Raw genomic sequence first — 17,759 nt, 5'->3', positions numbered from 1 at the left:
GATTTGTTTCCCGACGCAACTTAAAGTAATTTCGAACAATCACCTTCAAGTTATCTTTGTTTTTTTTTCCGGTAACCAAACAGGTTTCGCTGTCGCCAAACTCATATTTTCAACGTTAGACTTCAAGAGCGTCTTTGTTTTCTTCCGTGGAAAAATAAAAATTTGAGACCTCTAGTAAGTATATATGTTACTTTTCCTTCGTTAATTATTTGACACATAGCTCCTTTATCTAAAATATTTTTTAATTTATTGAAATTTTGCAGACAAGACAGGATTTAAGGAGAAAGTCTTCGTAGACCAAGTGAAGTGAAAGTTATAAAACATCCCAAGTCTAAATTATGAAAAATATTAAATAATTAAAAATTCTAAGCATAAATTTACGCTTTACACAATCCATCGGAAATTTTCAGCTAAAATAAAAATTAGTTTGGTGCATTGATTTTGCAACCGCAGTTTTCTCATTTCAAAATTTTTATTTATTTGGCTTCATTTAAAACCACTTCAACACAACAAAATTTGGAAAAATCAATAAAAGAATTCGGATTTGAAGACTTAAAATATTGAAGAGATTTTCTGTTTCTCTCCAATAAATAATTCATGACTTTTTATTCTCCTTTCTAAAACCTTTTGGTTCTGGCAATAATTTTTTTAATGTTCGAGTATTTGTTAAGGGAGCATTTTCAGAACTTTAATTAAAATGCGGTAAACTAAATTTGAATAATGAAACAGCTCTCAGTACTCCAACGTCGGAAAATTTGGAAAGTTATAAGGAATGGTGAAATACTTTAATTCTTTTGAGTTTCCATTAAATCTATGCACCAGAAAAAGAAAGAAATATGTATATTTGGCGAGGATAAACACTTTTCCGAACCAAAGGAAAAGGAAACGACTAATGAAATGAAAACTTTTTCTTTTCTTTTCAACGTCTTTTGTCTTTTTAATCCTCCAAGCTTACTGCAAGACATATTGCGTTTTTACTTTTCAATACAATAGCATTTTCTGTTAGAGATGCCGGATTAAAGTCGGGGCTGTACGGAGGGTGTTTTTTTACCTGTTATTCTTTCATTTTATCATCATTCGAAGCGTAAGAGAAAATTTTATTCCAAAACGAAAATTCTCTCCAGACAGATCTCTATTATTTAATAAATCCCTTTTTGAAATAGCCATTGTTAGACATAAACCGAAGACGTCTTAACTGTTTTTGCGAAGAAGTTAAAGATTACTGTTGCGAAAAAAAAATTATGCGCATTTTATTCAAAGAAAAGTTTTTTTTTATCGAGGAAAATGTTAGAAGTCGTCAAAAAATCGCAAATACTAAAGTCTGAAATAATGGTGTTGTGGTTTCCTTGTTAAGTTTATTAAGAAATGCAAAGTAATCAAAAGTTAAAAATTACTGCTTTAATTTTTATTCTTCGAAATTTTATAAATTAAGGAAGGTTGTATTTAAAGTTACCCTCTAAGGATGCATAATGTCAGTTCCATTAAACGAGTATTTAGGAAATTTGGTAAACAACGGATAACAAAAAACAGAAATCTACAGTTTTAATTTCGAAAATTTTTTATACAATATAAGAAGATTTTATTCAGATTTTTAGTGATTTAAAAAGACATTAGTTACTGTCATAAAATTTCTGCAAGATCATACGGGAAAAGGAAGAATACTAGTTGAGAGAGCCACTAAAAGATCATAAGAGTAGAGAAAGGATGAGGGATTCTGGTTGTAGGAATTCCTGAAATATCGCGTGTGTAGAGGAAGAATACGAACTTCTGGTTGAAAGAACCACTGAAAGATCATATGAGTAGAGAATGCATGCGAACTTCTGGTTGTGAGGATTCCTAAAAAATCAAACAGTGGAGGAAGAATACAGACTTCTGGTTCAGAGAATCACTGAAAGATCATATGAGTAGAGATAGCAGGAGGACTTCTGTTGTAAGGATTCCTAAAAGTTCATGAGTATAAATGAAGCGTACAGATTTCTGGCTGTGAGGATTTCAAAAAGATTATATGTATCGAGAAAGTGAGTTAACTCCACCATAGATGAAAACAAGCACATGTAGCTGCAATTGATCAAGAAATCCTTTAGGCTACTAATAAACCTAACCCATATTTGAGTAGCATACAGAGGAAAACAACGAAAATCCTCTTACTGTTAATCCGAAAGTAAAAAAATTCTAACACACAATCAATCTACTAATAGGGTTATTATACGTCAGTTTTGTGATCTTTGCAAGCCGGAAACAAGTCGGTTAGCCATTTCCGTGATTGAAAGTTGAGTCAGCGAGAACTCTATTGATCACGTGCTGTTTTCAAAATAATGCACTTTGAATTTATTACGCGTGTTTTAGTTCATAATACTCTCCTGCTGTCCACCTGGTGGTCGAAGTTGGAACCATTATTAATTGTTCTAGATTTCTTTTTTTTTTCCTTTTGATATAACGCATGTACATTTTATCATCGTGAAATTATCGTTAGGGAATTTATGTAGATCTAAATAAAATAATTTTATTAACTATACCTTGTATATTTTTTTAGTTGTATTTGATCAAAGGGGCAATGGAGGTTAAGGTTCCTCAATTTTGAGATCAATGGCGTGATGATGGCAATGTGGTTAGAATTGCGCATCGACCGCTTTCACAGACAAACTAGTACCTATCGATATGATACCTGGTAAGATTCAAAACACCACTGGGATAGAGCCCCGACTCAAAACAATGACAACTCAGTACTTTAACCATTATGCCATCGCGTCTTGAATTAATATTTAAAAATAATATATTTCATTCATCAACCAAAATTTTAATAATAACTTACGGTTTTACTAATTCGTATATTAATGATTAAACCGTTAACAAAAAAAAAACTTTTTTTCAAATCATATCCATAATTTACTGTCATAAAAATGAATTAAAAGTTGATTTATAATATTGATACCTCAAACTAATATATTCTGTAAGCATGGCTTTTTTCATACTTTTAACGAATTTCATTAAAAAAACCTGTTAGAATTTAACATAAAATTGTGATTAAGCTTACGTTTATAGATTGAGGAAATTCATATTTAAATTTAATACTTTTAATGATTTGGGTCAAATACCATAAAAACAGACTCAAAAAATTCCAATAAAGCTTACGTTTATAGAAATTAATCATAGAAATCTATACTATTGTTTTATGTTTTTAACAATTTAAACACAACACGTCTGAATTTGTTCATAAAACTGTGTATACGTTTATTGTAATAAACTGTAGAAATTCCCACTTTCTTTAAAATTATTTTAATACAGTTCTAAAAATTTTAGTGAATCAATAACTGTTGGAATTTATTCACAAAATTTTAATAAACTTTACGTTAATAGATTTACACAATAGAAATTCATAGACTGCAAAAAAATTCTTTATCAAATTACGGTAGTAAGTTCCGACAGTCAGGGTGTCGGTACTTTTTACCATAAAATCCATTATAACCGGATCATTTTATGGAACCAAAAATCTGATATACCGTAATTTTTACAGGAATAATTACCATAATATCCCCGAATCGCTCTAATTAAACAAATATTACTGTAAAATTACGAAATAAATACTTTACGGTAAAAATGGATATTACGGATAAGGCAACCAAAGTGCCGATACTTTATGCCATGAATTTTATCTGGAATTTTTTACAATGTGCTATAATTTTATACTTTTTAAAAGTTTCACCAAAGCCTGTGAGAATTTATTCACACCTCTCTTATTAAACACGAAAATTCAAGAATAAAATTTGACCTTGGCCTTGAATGAATGTCAATATCAAACTTGTGTTTTTTGATGATAAGATCCCGCATTTATCAGTTCTTGAACTTCAAAGCAACTGTAATGATACGTTTAATAGCGCTCTCTTTATATTTTGTATAGCCTAAAAAATTATTTTCTCAATACTTCTGACATAAAAATAAAAGTCCTAGTCTCAGCATTTTATTGATAGTAACAGTAAGACCTACATCTTATTGTTATCGTGGCTTATCTATATCGTGCCTGTTCGGTGACATTTACGTTTTCAGTATTATCTCAGTTTTAGATCATAATCATTTACTGTTGTAGCTACGAAAAGACTGGTTAAGACAAAAAAATTTGTTGATGACAAAAGTATACTATAGTTTCATAAAAGATCCATCAAATGTTCTAGTACGACCTAAAAAATATTTTAAATACGTTTCATCATTTTTGTTAGATACTGCTTTTAAAATGTGATTTATGATCTGGATGCAATACACATAAATTTGAGACGAATTCTTGAATTATCACGTTGCCTTTTATATTTATTTGAACACTTTTCAGGTTTGTTTGCAGATTGTTTTTTGAAACTTATTAACTAAATAACATAAAATGCATTTTGTTATTGATTATATCTATTTTATAAAATAAATTAATGAAAACAAATTCAAGATTTTATTTTCATGCTTTCGCAATTTTTCAAAATGTGTACCAACTTTTCTTGTTTTTTCTTTTCTTTTAAGAAATGTGTATTTTTTTGTAATTCATTAAAAAGTGTAGTTTAGTTAACTGAAAACAAATGTACCTTAGTTAACTATAAATAACTAATTTAAAAATTATTTGTTAATATAAAAAATTATCTCAATTAAGTTTTAGATATTGTTTGAAAATAATTTAGTTAAATCAGTTTTTCTTAGCTAGTTTAATTATATCACATAAAACTATTGTATAACATTACACTATAAGGTAAAGTACATTTTGCACAAATACTATGTTAAAAATATAGACTTCTAAAGTGTATAATATATGAAATTATGTTTTAATAACATACAATGTTCAGCGTAATATTCAATATTATGTAAAGAACATATTATATTATTTAATATTGGTTTCTTAGTTTTTTGTTAGTAAAAATTTCAATAATTTATTTAGTGTATCAAGATTAAATTTAATTATTAATCAAATACTTATTTTAAAAATAATTGAACATATTTTATATTCAAAAATTAACCATATTTTATATTAAATATCAAAATTTCTTTTGCTGAAAAGGCAGTTTTTTTCTAAAATTATTTTCTTGTGCTATGCTTTATTAGTTTTGTTTAATATAACGGTATTTCATATCATATAAAGAATGTAAAACAATGAAAAACAAAAAGTGCTTTTTAAAAAAATCTTTTTTCTTGAAACCTATTTACCAATATAAGTTTTAAACTGCGTAGCTATAGATATGCAATTTAGCAAACATGCCATATTAGTAAATGCAGTGTTACTATGTTTTTCTTTTGGTAAATAGAGCTTAGCAACAAATTGCTAATTTCATACAGCTATTTTCTGTTACCAAAATTCTAATTTCACCTCAATGCGTATCAGTATCAAAGTTTATTCCATATGTACTTAATATTATAAAATGCTGAAACAGGAATGTACATAATTTTCATTAATTTCAAAAGGCCTTGAAACATTGATAAGCATTCATTTCTGAAAACCTTGAAATACATAAATAAAATTATCAAATTCCAGTCAAATTAAAAACTGCCATCTTGGCCGAAATTGAAACTAATCGATTCCAGGGGTTTCTCATTTTGCTAATCAACTATGAAATTGCAAAATTCAGCAAATTAAACTAATTTTCCTCATCTTGTCTCGGAAATTTCAATTATCATGTAAACACTTTCTCTGCGCAGTTATACTACAAGTGATGATAAATATTGAAGATGAACAACCTGCGGCGATGATTGAGATTCATTTCTTGAATCACTTTATAAGATAAGAGTTCTTACACAAGAGAAAATAAGAAAAAAAATTACAAGAATAAAAATGATGGCTAGTTTGTAGCCTTGATCAAAGAATATTTTCATTACTTATTTGAGAAAAACAATATCTTAGCTTTTAGGCCCTTAATTCGACATCTTCAGGTATTTCGAGTACATATTATATTATATTATATTATATTATATTATATTATATTATATTACATTAATTTTCACGAGTTCTTTAAAAAAACCTATAATTAACTGCCTTTTTAAGAACATTTGATTTAACGCATTACGTACTTCGACTAGTTGTTTCATTGTTTATATTTAAATGTGAATAGTAACTTTATTAAATATATTAAGCTTTAATGAATAGATATTATAAGACAATCTTCATTTCTAATGTTAAAGAAATAAATATTTCCATAATAATTAGATGTATTTTTTTTCTATAACAACTATTAATATGATTTAATGAAATAATGCGTATTTTTTAATTTTGAAAATTTCTTCTTGTGTTTTGATAAATTAATGTAAGTTTATAATTTTAAGATACGTTTTGATTAACTTTCATGAAAGAGTAAGAAATTTAGTACCAGATATTTTTTTTGAAGAATTTTCTCATAAAACGTAATTTAAGATTAATTTTTAACAGAAGAATAGCTCTTTGTAAATTGATCTCTCAATGTTTAAATACACAATCAGGAAGAGAAGGTAAGTTTTGAGTATAACTATTATAGTTCAAATAATTAAAGCGATAAAATTTTAGTTTATAATTAGTTATCGCGTTCAATTTTGGTACAACATCATCAGTGTCAAAGCAAAGAATATATTCCTCTTCTATCTGTAGTCACGCTGATGATAGTACTTGATTATAACGATCTTCGTAGTACACTGTAAAATTTTTTAATTAAATTATGGTAATAAGATGAGCCAATACTGTTTACCGTAAAATTCTCCGAAACAAAAGATAAATGAATATTAAAGTTAAAATTACGTTTCAAAATTTTACGATAAAATGGATATTTGGATGCTTGTTGTTGTTGTAGTTTGATGACGTCACAATAGAGGTGCACAATGGGCTATTGGAGACGGTCTGAGAAACATTCCTGAGGAGGATCTGCAGACCTGCCGTCACAATTTTGATCCTCTGCAGAGGGGATGACACCCCCGCTTCGATAGCCTGACGACCTGCGTGCGAAGTCGAGTGATTTACAGTGAAACAGTTTAGCGAGGACCTACCCGCACACTGACCGCAGCCAGTGATTCTTGACTTCGTTGATCTGCTGGGAGCCGTGTTTTAACGATCAGTCCACTGCGGAAAGATGCTACACTCAAGCCAGTACTTATTCTTGATTTGATCCAGAATTTTTTACAGTGAACTGGAACTATAACATTCATGATTTTCGCTTTATTTAGGTTTAGTTTTACTTTAAGAACTTTGTCTCTAAGTTTATATAAAAATGTTATGTAAAAAAAGCGTTTCTAATGTTCTGCAATGTTTCAGGTTCAAGGAATATGGAGCACTGATTTTATTCCCAAGGGAACCCGGTTCGGTCCCTTGGTTGGCGAGGTGTATAGACAGGACGAAGTCCCACCTGAAGCCAACAGAAAGTTCTTTTGGAGGGTAAGTAAAATCCTGTATCGAAAAGTCTTGAGCTTTAGTCAAAATTAGAAGAAGAAAAAATGATCCGACAGAAATATATTTTCAACAAAAAAAAAAANAAAAAAAAAAAAAAAATCTACCTTAAATTATATATTTGGCTATATATTTCATTAAATAAAATGGGGAGACACTCCCACTGACAGTTTCTGAGAAATTGATTGATAGATTTATTTGAACGAGCTGCTAGCTTGAAAAACCAAAATTGGTATCGACAACACTGTGTCTCTTAAAAAAATAAATCACGAATTTCCGGAAAACGTTATAGCACATTATTTTATGCTCTATAAGCTTTCAAAAAAAGCAAAACAAGGGAAATGCAATTTAATAAGAAAAGGGCAGCGATATGACATCTTCAGAAAAATACTTGTTTACAATTAAAAATCACTAACTTCCGAATTTAAATAATTATACTAAAATTTAAAATTTTATGAATCCCTCTTAAAACTCAGAGTACGCATTTAGTGTTTATCTCATCAGTGTCAGTACTCATCGATAGTGGATGGAAACGAAGCATCTGCTCAAGCGAGCTGTACAGGGAATGATTTCTGTTGAGACAACTACTGAAATGAGAATCCTTTAACATGCCCAATCCTTTAACATGTGCCGGCTGAATACGACAGATGATCACTCTTCAATCGAACTTATACACCTAGTCTGTCATAACCTGCGCCATCTATTGGCACTTAAATGAGTAATTTTCGAACGCAAATTCTATAACTAGGCGAAAAAATTGCTTATTTTGGTCTTCTCCATCCCCTTTACAATTTTGCCAGATATTTTTAGAACATGTTGTATTTTCGAGAACTGGATATTTTTTTTAAAAACATCTATAAAAAAAGTAAAATTCTTCTCATATGTGTTTGAAACATAATTAATTTTCACCGTTTGACCTTCTTTATTAAAAAAAATAAAAGAAAATATCAGTAAAAACTCAATAGCTTCATCATTTACTTTAAATTTGAATTTAATGAAAAAATTTTAAACCATCCGATATACCTTAAAAATTTCGTCCTGAAAAAATTCATGCTGAGTACCTTAAAAATTTCGAAGAAAAATAAATAAAATTAAAAATATTTTTAGGTAAAAATATTTTTGGATCTTTCGATTTATGTCTTTACTTTCCGTGGTTTTGTACTTGTTGAAACTTCACAAACTGTAGAAGAATTTTCTTGTATATTTAGGTCTACAACTCGCTCGATTCCCCGGACGATTACTTCTACATTGATTGCTTGGATGTTCGAAAATCGAACTGGATGAGGTACGTCAACCCAGCCTATTCAACTGAAGCACAGACTCTTGTGGCTTGCCAAGTGAACCGTCAATTATACTTCTATACTTGCCGATCTGTACTTCCCAATGAAGAACTCACTGTTTGGTACTGCAAAGAATTCGCTCAACGATTGGGATATCCTCTGACTGGAGAACTGATGCTTGAAAGGATAAGTAAGTACATCATTTTCCATTTTTATTGCATACCTTCAATAAGTACTAAATTGGAAAAATTCTCCGATTTCTAATTGAAAGTGAATAATCATCTCTAATTTCAAATCTCATTTTTAGCTTCCTTTCCTAAGCCTATTTTTTAATTCTAGCTTTGTCCAGGCTCTCAAATGCAGAATTTTGTTTTCGTTGTAAACTTAGTGATCAGGTCAACTTTAAATATTAAAGTATTAAAGTATAAAACAGCCAGCTCAAATAAACCTTGTTTCAGCTATTTATCTTAAAATCTAAAATAAACCTAGAAAAAGTGAATTTATCCTCGAGAACGTTTTCTGCTCTTGATTTGCTTGTGATTATTCATCCTCCTTTTCAGAAGGTTTTTCTAGCCTTATCTTGTAAAGGCAGATTCAATTTCGATATAAATTGGTTGTTTGTTAACATAAAATGGGCTTAATATGAAACTCATAGCTAGTGAACTAGCATAGTTAAATTTAACATTGTTTCAAGCTTTCGCTGTTTATATGCTAATCATTTATAAACCAGGTTAGGCTTTGTAATAAATGTTGTTGCTGACAGTGAAATCAACTTTACTTTGCTATCTGGGAATGTTTTCAATTAATTTTGAAAGCTTTTCAATAATAATAAATTTTTCAGACACTTGTTTTCAATAAGGAATCACTTTTCAATAAATTTCTGAAGGTTTCAAAATTTTCAAAAAACGAGTTTATTTGTTAACCGTAAGGAAAATAGAAAAATTATTAACTGTCCCAAATATATAAAATAGCGATAGCAAAAAATATTAAGGAATGAAGAAACGTTCCTAGAAAACAATTTCAATTAACTTATTTAGTCCGGATTCGATTAAGAAAACGAAAAGTGCATATCGGAAGAACTCAACGATTCAGTTCATGATCTTAGTTCCTCGTAAATAACTTTAACTTTGAGCAAATGGAAATAGTATTATTTGCCCATTCGATAATCTGCCCCTGTATGCATTGAGTAGAAATAACAAAAAAAAGGAAATTAAAAGTAAAGTTTCTACTTTACTTCTAAAAGGTTTTTTCAAGATTTTTTAAAGGTTTTTTCAACCGGGAACAAAAATTCAGTTTGATTGGTGAGTTTCGTTTCTATTACAGTTTTGCTAAGTTATAAAAATATTTTTCTCATTAGCTGGTATGCTTTCATTCTAATGAATGCTTGTTAGCGCAATATTAATATAATTACTTACATTGTATCAAAGCTAGTATCAATGCTAGTTGATACTTTATTGATATTAATGATAGTTCATACTAGTAGATACTTCCTTTTGCATTAATGCTACTTTTTACTAACTTATACTTCTATTCACATTAATGGTACTTCATACTTGCTGATACTTCCATTCACATTAATGGTACTTCATACTTGTTGAGACTTCCATTCACATTAATGCAACTTCATACTAGTTGAGACTTCCATTCACATCAATGCTACTTCATACTGATTGAGACTTCTATTAACATTAATGTGTTCATGCGTGTTGATACTTCCATTTACATTAATGCTACTTCATACTAGTTGAGACTTTCGTTTTGTGATAATCTATTCAAACCTATTCTAAATCTATGGTAATCTATTCTAAATTTGATACGGATGGAAAATGTATTATATTGAATTATATTATATTGAATTCTCATATTATATAGAATTATTATATGATATTGAGATTTTAAATTTGTTGTTTTCTATTCTATTGTTATTCCAATTGATAAAAAGAACAATTCTAATAAAAAGTAAAATTTAAAAGCGTTTTTTTTTATTTCGAATGAAAATTTGATTATTATATTTTTTTTAATTCAGGGAATCAATTAACAGTCGACACATCAGCACCTGGTATTCAAGAAATGGAAAAAGGAGAAGATGGAGTCAAGCTAAGCTTATCGGAACTGCCAACACTTCTGCGCTATTACAGACACAACGCAGAGGCAACTGAAAAAGATCGAGTAGATGAAGGTTATCACAGCAACGGGTCACAGGATGATCCTCTAACACCACCTGAAGGAGGCGAAAATGCCCAGGACGATCCTCTGACTCCACCTGAGGGAGTTACCAATGGCTCACAAGAGGAACCATTTGTCCCATCTGAGGGTTGTGGCAATTTACCCCAAGACGATCTTCCAATGGCAACTGAAGATTGCTTATCTGATGCAGAGTGTGCGTTGGACTTCAGTACGAAAGAAAAACCAAAACCTTCGAATGAAATGCAGGTAACGAGCAGACAAACTCATGAAGAGGATCTTGTGGAAGATCAGACTGAATGTACGTACAGAAAATTTCGCGATGCTAAATTCAAAATGTTTAAAGCACTCAATTACCGGAGCAGCCAAAATAGAAAAAACGATGTTCCTCACACAAATGGTGAAAATGCTCCGACGCAGCTTTCCAATCAGACACTTCCAGAAAAGGAAGCAGAATCTGTTCAGAAGCCTGTAATCGTTATTCCAACTCCCCATCGTCAAGATTCTGCTTCCCAACAGCGAGAAATCCCACCACCTGATGAGAAACAAACTCAGGAGCCCGTTTCTAATTCCCTGCTACATGATGTTTTATCAAAGCGTGGGTTTTCCGCATTCGTAGCGTACGAAAGCAGCTCAGCAAAATCATTTAGATCTGTCATACCTAACAGTCTGCCACTTTCACCACCTAGTTTACCAGCTCACGATGGCATTCCGCCTCCTGGCATATTAGAGAACTTACTTTTGCGCCAGAAAGCGGAAGTGGCAAGATCATCCATAACTGAAGGATCTACTCATATTCCATACCCTCGTCCTCCGCTTTTAACAGAACCAGTTCGAGTTATTGTCTCAAATGAGGTATCGTCACGATCGGAACAACAAATCAGTAGTACACTCCAATCACCCCCTCGTCCAGAACAATCAGTGACATCCTATTCGCCTAAAAAACCTCCCCTTCTACAATATGGCAACTCAAGCCCCCATAGCCCTGATTCGACTGATCATAATTCTGTTTCTGTAAACAGGCATAGTCCTCCTTATCCTTTGCCTGGACCTCCCGCAAATTACGTGTACAGCATGCCACCGATGTTCTCCTCCGCTCATTTTAATATGTATGCCTATTCTCTAACTTCAGAAGGACAGGCCAATGGTTTCGGACCTAAATCTTCAGAATATGCACAAAATCATCAACATAATCAGGCACAATATTATGGTAGAATGCCACTTAAACCGAAATCACCTTATGGTAATAACTTATTAACACCCAGTCATAATAATAGTTTACAGAACTCTCCCCAATCCCCACCCGAAGGAGCATCCTTGATTATGAGCAATTATCAGCAAATGAGAGATCAAGATAATGTCAGTCCAGCGGACTCGTCGAGATCTCATTCTAGCCAGCGGGGATATAGATCACTCCCATATCCATTGAAGAAAAAAGACGGCAAAATGCACTATGAATGCAATATATGTATGAAAACTTTTGGCCAGTTGTCGAATCTCAAGGTACATTTAAGAACGCATTCAGGGGAGAGACCTTTTAAATGCAATGTTTGCACCAAGAGTTTCACGCAACTGGCACATCTTCAAAAGCATCATCTTGTGCACACGGGAGAAAAGCCACACGAGTGCAAGGTTTGCAAGAAACGCTTCAGCAGCACCAGCAATCTAAAAACTCATTTACGTCTTCACAATGGTCAGAAACCATACGCTTGTGATTTATGCCCTGCCAAGTTCACCCAATTCGTACATTTGAAATTGCACAAACGTCTTCACACGAACGAAAGGCCGTTCACTTGTCAGACTTGCAAAAAGAAGTATATCAGTGCGTCTGGTTTAAGAACGCATTGGAAAACTACTTCTTGCAGACCGAACTCTGTGCCTCTGGAAGGCATGGACAAGATATACGATTACATGTCAGGTGAAGATTACAGTAACATAGATAGCAACGAAGAATTGCTGGAGATTATCGATGCTGGTGAGGAAGACAGTCAGCCAGCATCGTCAGGCCGGTCACATTCTGTAAGCCCACCTCCAGTTCTACCACCTATGACTGTTAGACCACCTTCAACAGTCCTTCCCCGCACTGTAGTTCTACCACCCATGGCAGGATCACCACCTTCATCGGTCGGATGGCCGACATCAGCAGGATGGCAACGATCGGGAAATCAGCAATCATCGGTAGGCCGTCCACCATCAACGAGCCGACCGCTATCAGCAGAACGACCACCATCACCTGACGGTTCAGGTCGTCCACCATCAGCAGGACGACCAAATCGACCACCCTCAGCTGGTTGTCTTTCTAGAATGACCCTTCATATTCCTCGATCGAATGCTGAATGTATTATGGCAAATTGAAAAATTGGAGAAAAAAAAATCAATTAATTTATTTCTTTGGGAAAAGCAGGACTTTTTCCTCTCAACTCATCCAGTGATATGAATGCGTAGTTTTTATAGCTGTTATTTGTTGTTATAATTCATTATATGTGTTTGTGTTTTATGTGTACAGAAAAGTATTTTTCATTATTTATTGACTTTAATGACTGACTGGAATTTCTCTAACCCCTGACTTTCATTATTTATAATTTCAACAATTTTTTTTTTCGTTAAACATTTGAGAAAATGTTTGTCTTTTGGTTTTTTTAAGTCATGACTTAAGGATTTTTGTTTTAATCTCGATTTAAAGAAAGTGAAGGAAATTCCTACGAATCATATTAATTAAAAATAAATTGGTTGACAAGTACGAAATGAAAAATATTTTTCAAATATTCTGAAACTTTTCAATTCATTCATTTGGCGAATATTTAAGAGCATTTTGAAGCCTGAAAGTATATTGTGAATTTATTAAAATATAACCCCTTTTTCGATTAATAATATGAATAAAAAATATAATTCTTGAATAATTTTCATTCATTTTATTTAAAACAAAATTTAAATTAATTAAAATTATGAATACTTTTTGTCCCTTAAAAATTACAGTCATTGTTTAAAAATTTCTTAATATTTGCTGAGCTATTTAAAAAGTTTAACGTCTAAATTTTACATACGCAAAATATTTAATTGCTTGATGGAGAAAATTTCAATATTTTTCTTGTTTTAGAATAGTTTTAGAACATACTAACACTGAAATTTTTTCATAATTATTTTTTGTTTATAGTCTATTATAAAAGTTAGTTCACACCTGCCTTTCATAACATCCTTTGCTCTTGATACGTTTTCTCAAGAAAATTTTATCTTTCGAATATATTAGAAATCTTCTTCAAAGCCCTTTTACCAAAATAAGTAAATAAATGAATAGGAAAGTCACAATTTGAGTGTCTTAAACAGGAATCAAAGGTTTAATATTAAATAATCTTTTAATTAATTATAAAATTTACAACATCGTTGAAAAGAAATGCCAGGACTTCAACGTTGAAAAGAATTGCGAATTAAACTTTTCATAAAATCGCCAATTTGGCTTGATTTTTCTTCTTAGTTGAAAATTAACACATTTAATGAACAATTCTCAATTTTTGCATAATTTTATGAGTCTAAACAATACAGCATTAGAGTAACTTTTCAAATTTTTCAAAATTAGATTAAAGCGTTTTTTATTTTCACAAAATTGTGGTTTCTCTTCATATGGACAGTAAGAAACATTTTCATGATAACCGAAAAGGGCGCTGACAAAAAATAGAAGAAGAAACTTAACCTTTGAGTCATGCTTAAATGCTGATAATTCACGTTAATAATAAAAATTACATATTATTCATTAAAAGAACCTTACTTCATATGCCGTCAGATCCTTCGAAAAACAGCCTTAAGATATTTTAAAAAGCTATAATCAATTATTTCAAAAATTGAATTATGACGACATATCCTACGAAAAACAGCCTTAAAGTATTTTAAAAAGCTTTAATTCAATCTTTCAGAAATTGTGTAGATAAATGAAGGAAAATTACGCACAGAATACAATTTAATGAAAACGGCTATTGGTTTCCTTTTAAATAATAGAAAATTGATAAAATAAGTTCGTCGGGTGTTCGGCTTCTTTCAGAGCTGATCAGCATATCATTGCATTAACTTGACTTTCTATCTTGCCTTATTTAAATTAATTGTTACACCAATATGTAGTAACTTATTCAAGTATATGATCATAAAAGCAAATATTATCGCTACTGCTATTATTCTAAAAGGTACCAAACATTGAACCTCTATTAATTACAGTCTGATCAAATTTTGTGTTAAACAAAATTTTTTAAAAAATCCTGAGAACCTTAATCTTTTAAAACATCTTAAAAATTTTGAAACGAAAAATTTTCTTGGGAATTACTTACATTGCAAGTGCTTATGTAACGCACGTAAGCAACCTATGTGACTCCTGTTTATTCAATTCGTCATCTATGAACAGTATTTGAGGGTTTTCAATATTGCAACATAAAAACATATGTTAGAAGAAGTATGCATTCGCTTTTGAGTTTTTTAAATAGTGTTTTTAATAGTGTATTGAATGAGCAGATTCCAATATAAAATTAATTTACTTCCTTTATCATTCATCAAACTCTTCCTAATGTTCTTTTTAGATTATTTTAATCATCTTCATCTTATTTGTCTTTGTTTGTTTTTTTTTTACTACTTTTTTGCTATATTTTCTGTCAAAATTAAAAGACACGAAGAGAGAGAATCACAATTCTGCTTGCATAATTCCTAAACAAAACACTAATCAAAAACTAAATAAAAAAACTAAGTGCTTATACTCAACTACTTACGTAATTAAACTCTAATCTTGCTAATTTAATGTTCTAAAAGCTATTTTTCATCAAAAGTTTATATTTTAGCATATTTTTAAATCGATCGATTCAAAATGCAATCGATCGATATTGATAATTATTTTAGAGATCGAAAAAAAATTAAATATTTTTTAAATTTTGTTTTAGCTACAGAAGAAAAATTACTTTTTATTGACGAATAATTCTCTTTTTAGTTGTCTAAAATATTTTTTTAAACGCAAAATTAACATAATTTGCATTTACTAATTCCAACCATTAATTTTAATAACATTTAGTATAGTTAATTTATAAACACTAACCTCGTTGCAGAAAACATACGATTAACAGAAAAAACAGCGATCTTGAAAATGGGCAAATTTAGAAAAATATTTTTCGTTTATACTCCTTTTTTCATTTCAAATAAATACGAAAACTGATTGAGAGGCAACTTCAGGGGGAAATGTGACTTTCTACGACTTCGAATTCTAAAGAATTAATTCCCCTTACGTAAATGTTATGAAAAATGCATTACATTTACTTAGCATTGATTAGTTATATTTAATCTTAATAACTTTATTAATAAATTTTAACATTAGTTTGAATAAGAATTAAGTGTTTTTCTCAATTTAAATCATCAATCAATTGCATTTAAAAATAAATGGAGCTAGATATCAATTGAATTTTAAGTTTAAACAAATGATATTTTTTTACATAAAAATTAATCAAAAATTAATCTGTTATTAATCAAAAGAAATTGCTTTAAGATTATTTAACATTTATTAGCTTTTTTTAATCTTATTAAACATTAGTTATAAAAATTCATTTATTTTCTATGAAATAAACATACATTCAGATGAATTTCATTAAATTGACTAAATAACATCTATATTTAAGTAAAAATTTTAACCAATTATTAAATATAAAAATAAATTACTTTTTTTTATTATTGATTAGTTTCATTTAATCTAAATAAACATCATTATTAATTATAACATTACGTTAAATACCAGTTTATTATTTTCCTTAGCTTAAATAAGCAATCAGGTTAATTTTAGTAACTTGTCGAAATAACTATTTTTTAACATAAAAAAAATTAAATCGCGCATTATTTTTGGAACTGACATCGAATTTCCGAGCAGAATTGTGATAGGTAACTTGTAAATTGCCAAAGCTGTATATAGTAGGACTTTGTGATATAATTGATGATGAAAATTTGATTGTGAAATGTTTTTTCCATGCATAAATTATATTTCTGCAAAATCAATATCATTTAAATAACTAGCGTTTCAGTAAATCAATAATACTTCAAAATTATTTATGTGTACTGGTAACAAAAATTCTGAACAATTACTTAAAAAGGGAAAAAAAGAATTTTTTTTTTCTGGAAATTAGAATTGATTGATTTCTGGATATTGTAAATAATATACCCTTAACTTTTTTTATATCTGTAAAGAGCAATAATATATTTTATCTAAATCTGTTTTTAATAGTGATTATCTCAACAATTTATTATAACAAACTTTCCACCATCTTAATTTTGAAATAAAATTCAATTTTAAGCAAAAACGTTTTGTTCTCTATAATATGTATGTTCTAATATTTTGTTCCATATAATCTATATATATTTAATATAACAACTTTATAATTATTACTATAATACTACAGATCTTTCTTAAATATCGTCCTTTTTTGTAGTTTAAAAAACATTTTTACAATCCTTGCAGAAAAGTAAACATTAACTATCTGAAGAAGTCTTAAACGATATTTAATGTTATTAAATAAAAAAATTACAAAAAAAAACAATTACATTATGGAGGTCATAAATGCTTTTAAATGGTGAAATAAAAAAAAAAGTTTATTAAAAAAATTGTTAAGAAATATACCACTAACATAATGGAGGTCATAAACGATGTTTATTAGCGAAATCCACTAAAAATTTATCTAAAAATATTGTTAAATGCTATTGTCCTTCTTTAAAGAGGTCATTAACATTATTTAATAAACAAGTCTCCTTTCCTTAATGACTATGAAAAATCAAAAAAAAATTATTATTGGTTCTGACTATTCGATTGCCTTTAAAACTTTTTTTGATGGCATTAGATTGAAATTAAAAGTAAATAGCCTTCGCAATTCAAATTTCTTTTTGAAACAACTTTTTATTTTTTATCATTTAAACCA

At 29.8% G+C, this 17,759-nt stretch overlaps 1 protein-coding gene across 6 annotated transcripts in view; it reads left to right on the top strand.

Annotated features, from left to right (window-relative positions):
* Positions 1–14,112, top strand: part of LOC107447253 (PR domain zinc finger protein 1) — an 86,263-nt gene extending 72,151 nt beyond the window's left edge. For 5 of the 6 annotated variants that reach the window (XM_071179632.1, XM_043056956.2, XM_071179633.1 and 2 more), the window contains 3 exons: positions 7,241–7,360; positions 8,581–8,842; positions 10,679–14,112. In XM_071179632.1, the coding sequence (XP_071035733.1) occupies positions 7,241–7,360; positions 8,581–8,842; positions 10,679–13,191 (2,895 nt within the window). In that variant the 3' untranslated portion in view covers positions 13,192–14,112. Of the gene's footprint in view, positions 1–4,059; positions 4,322–7,240; positions 7,361–8,580; positions 8,843–10,678 lie in introns of those variants that run through there. The other variant, XM_043056962.2, reaches the window with a different exon arrangement.
* Positions 14,113–17,759: the final 3,647 nt, after the last annotated feature.

This window comes from Parasteatoda tepidariorum, chromosome 4 (genome assembly GCF_043381705.1).
Source record: "Parasteatoda tepidariorum isolate YZ-2023 chromosome 4, CAS_Ptep_4.0, whole genome shotgun sequence".
Lineage (NCBI taxonomy): Eukaryota > Metazoa > Arthropoda > Arachnida > Araneae > Theridiidae > Parasteatoda > Parasteatoda tepidariorum.
Note: the sequence above shows the minus strand (reverse complement) of the source record. Positions and strands in the feature narration are given on the sequence as shown.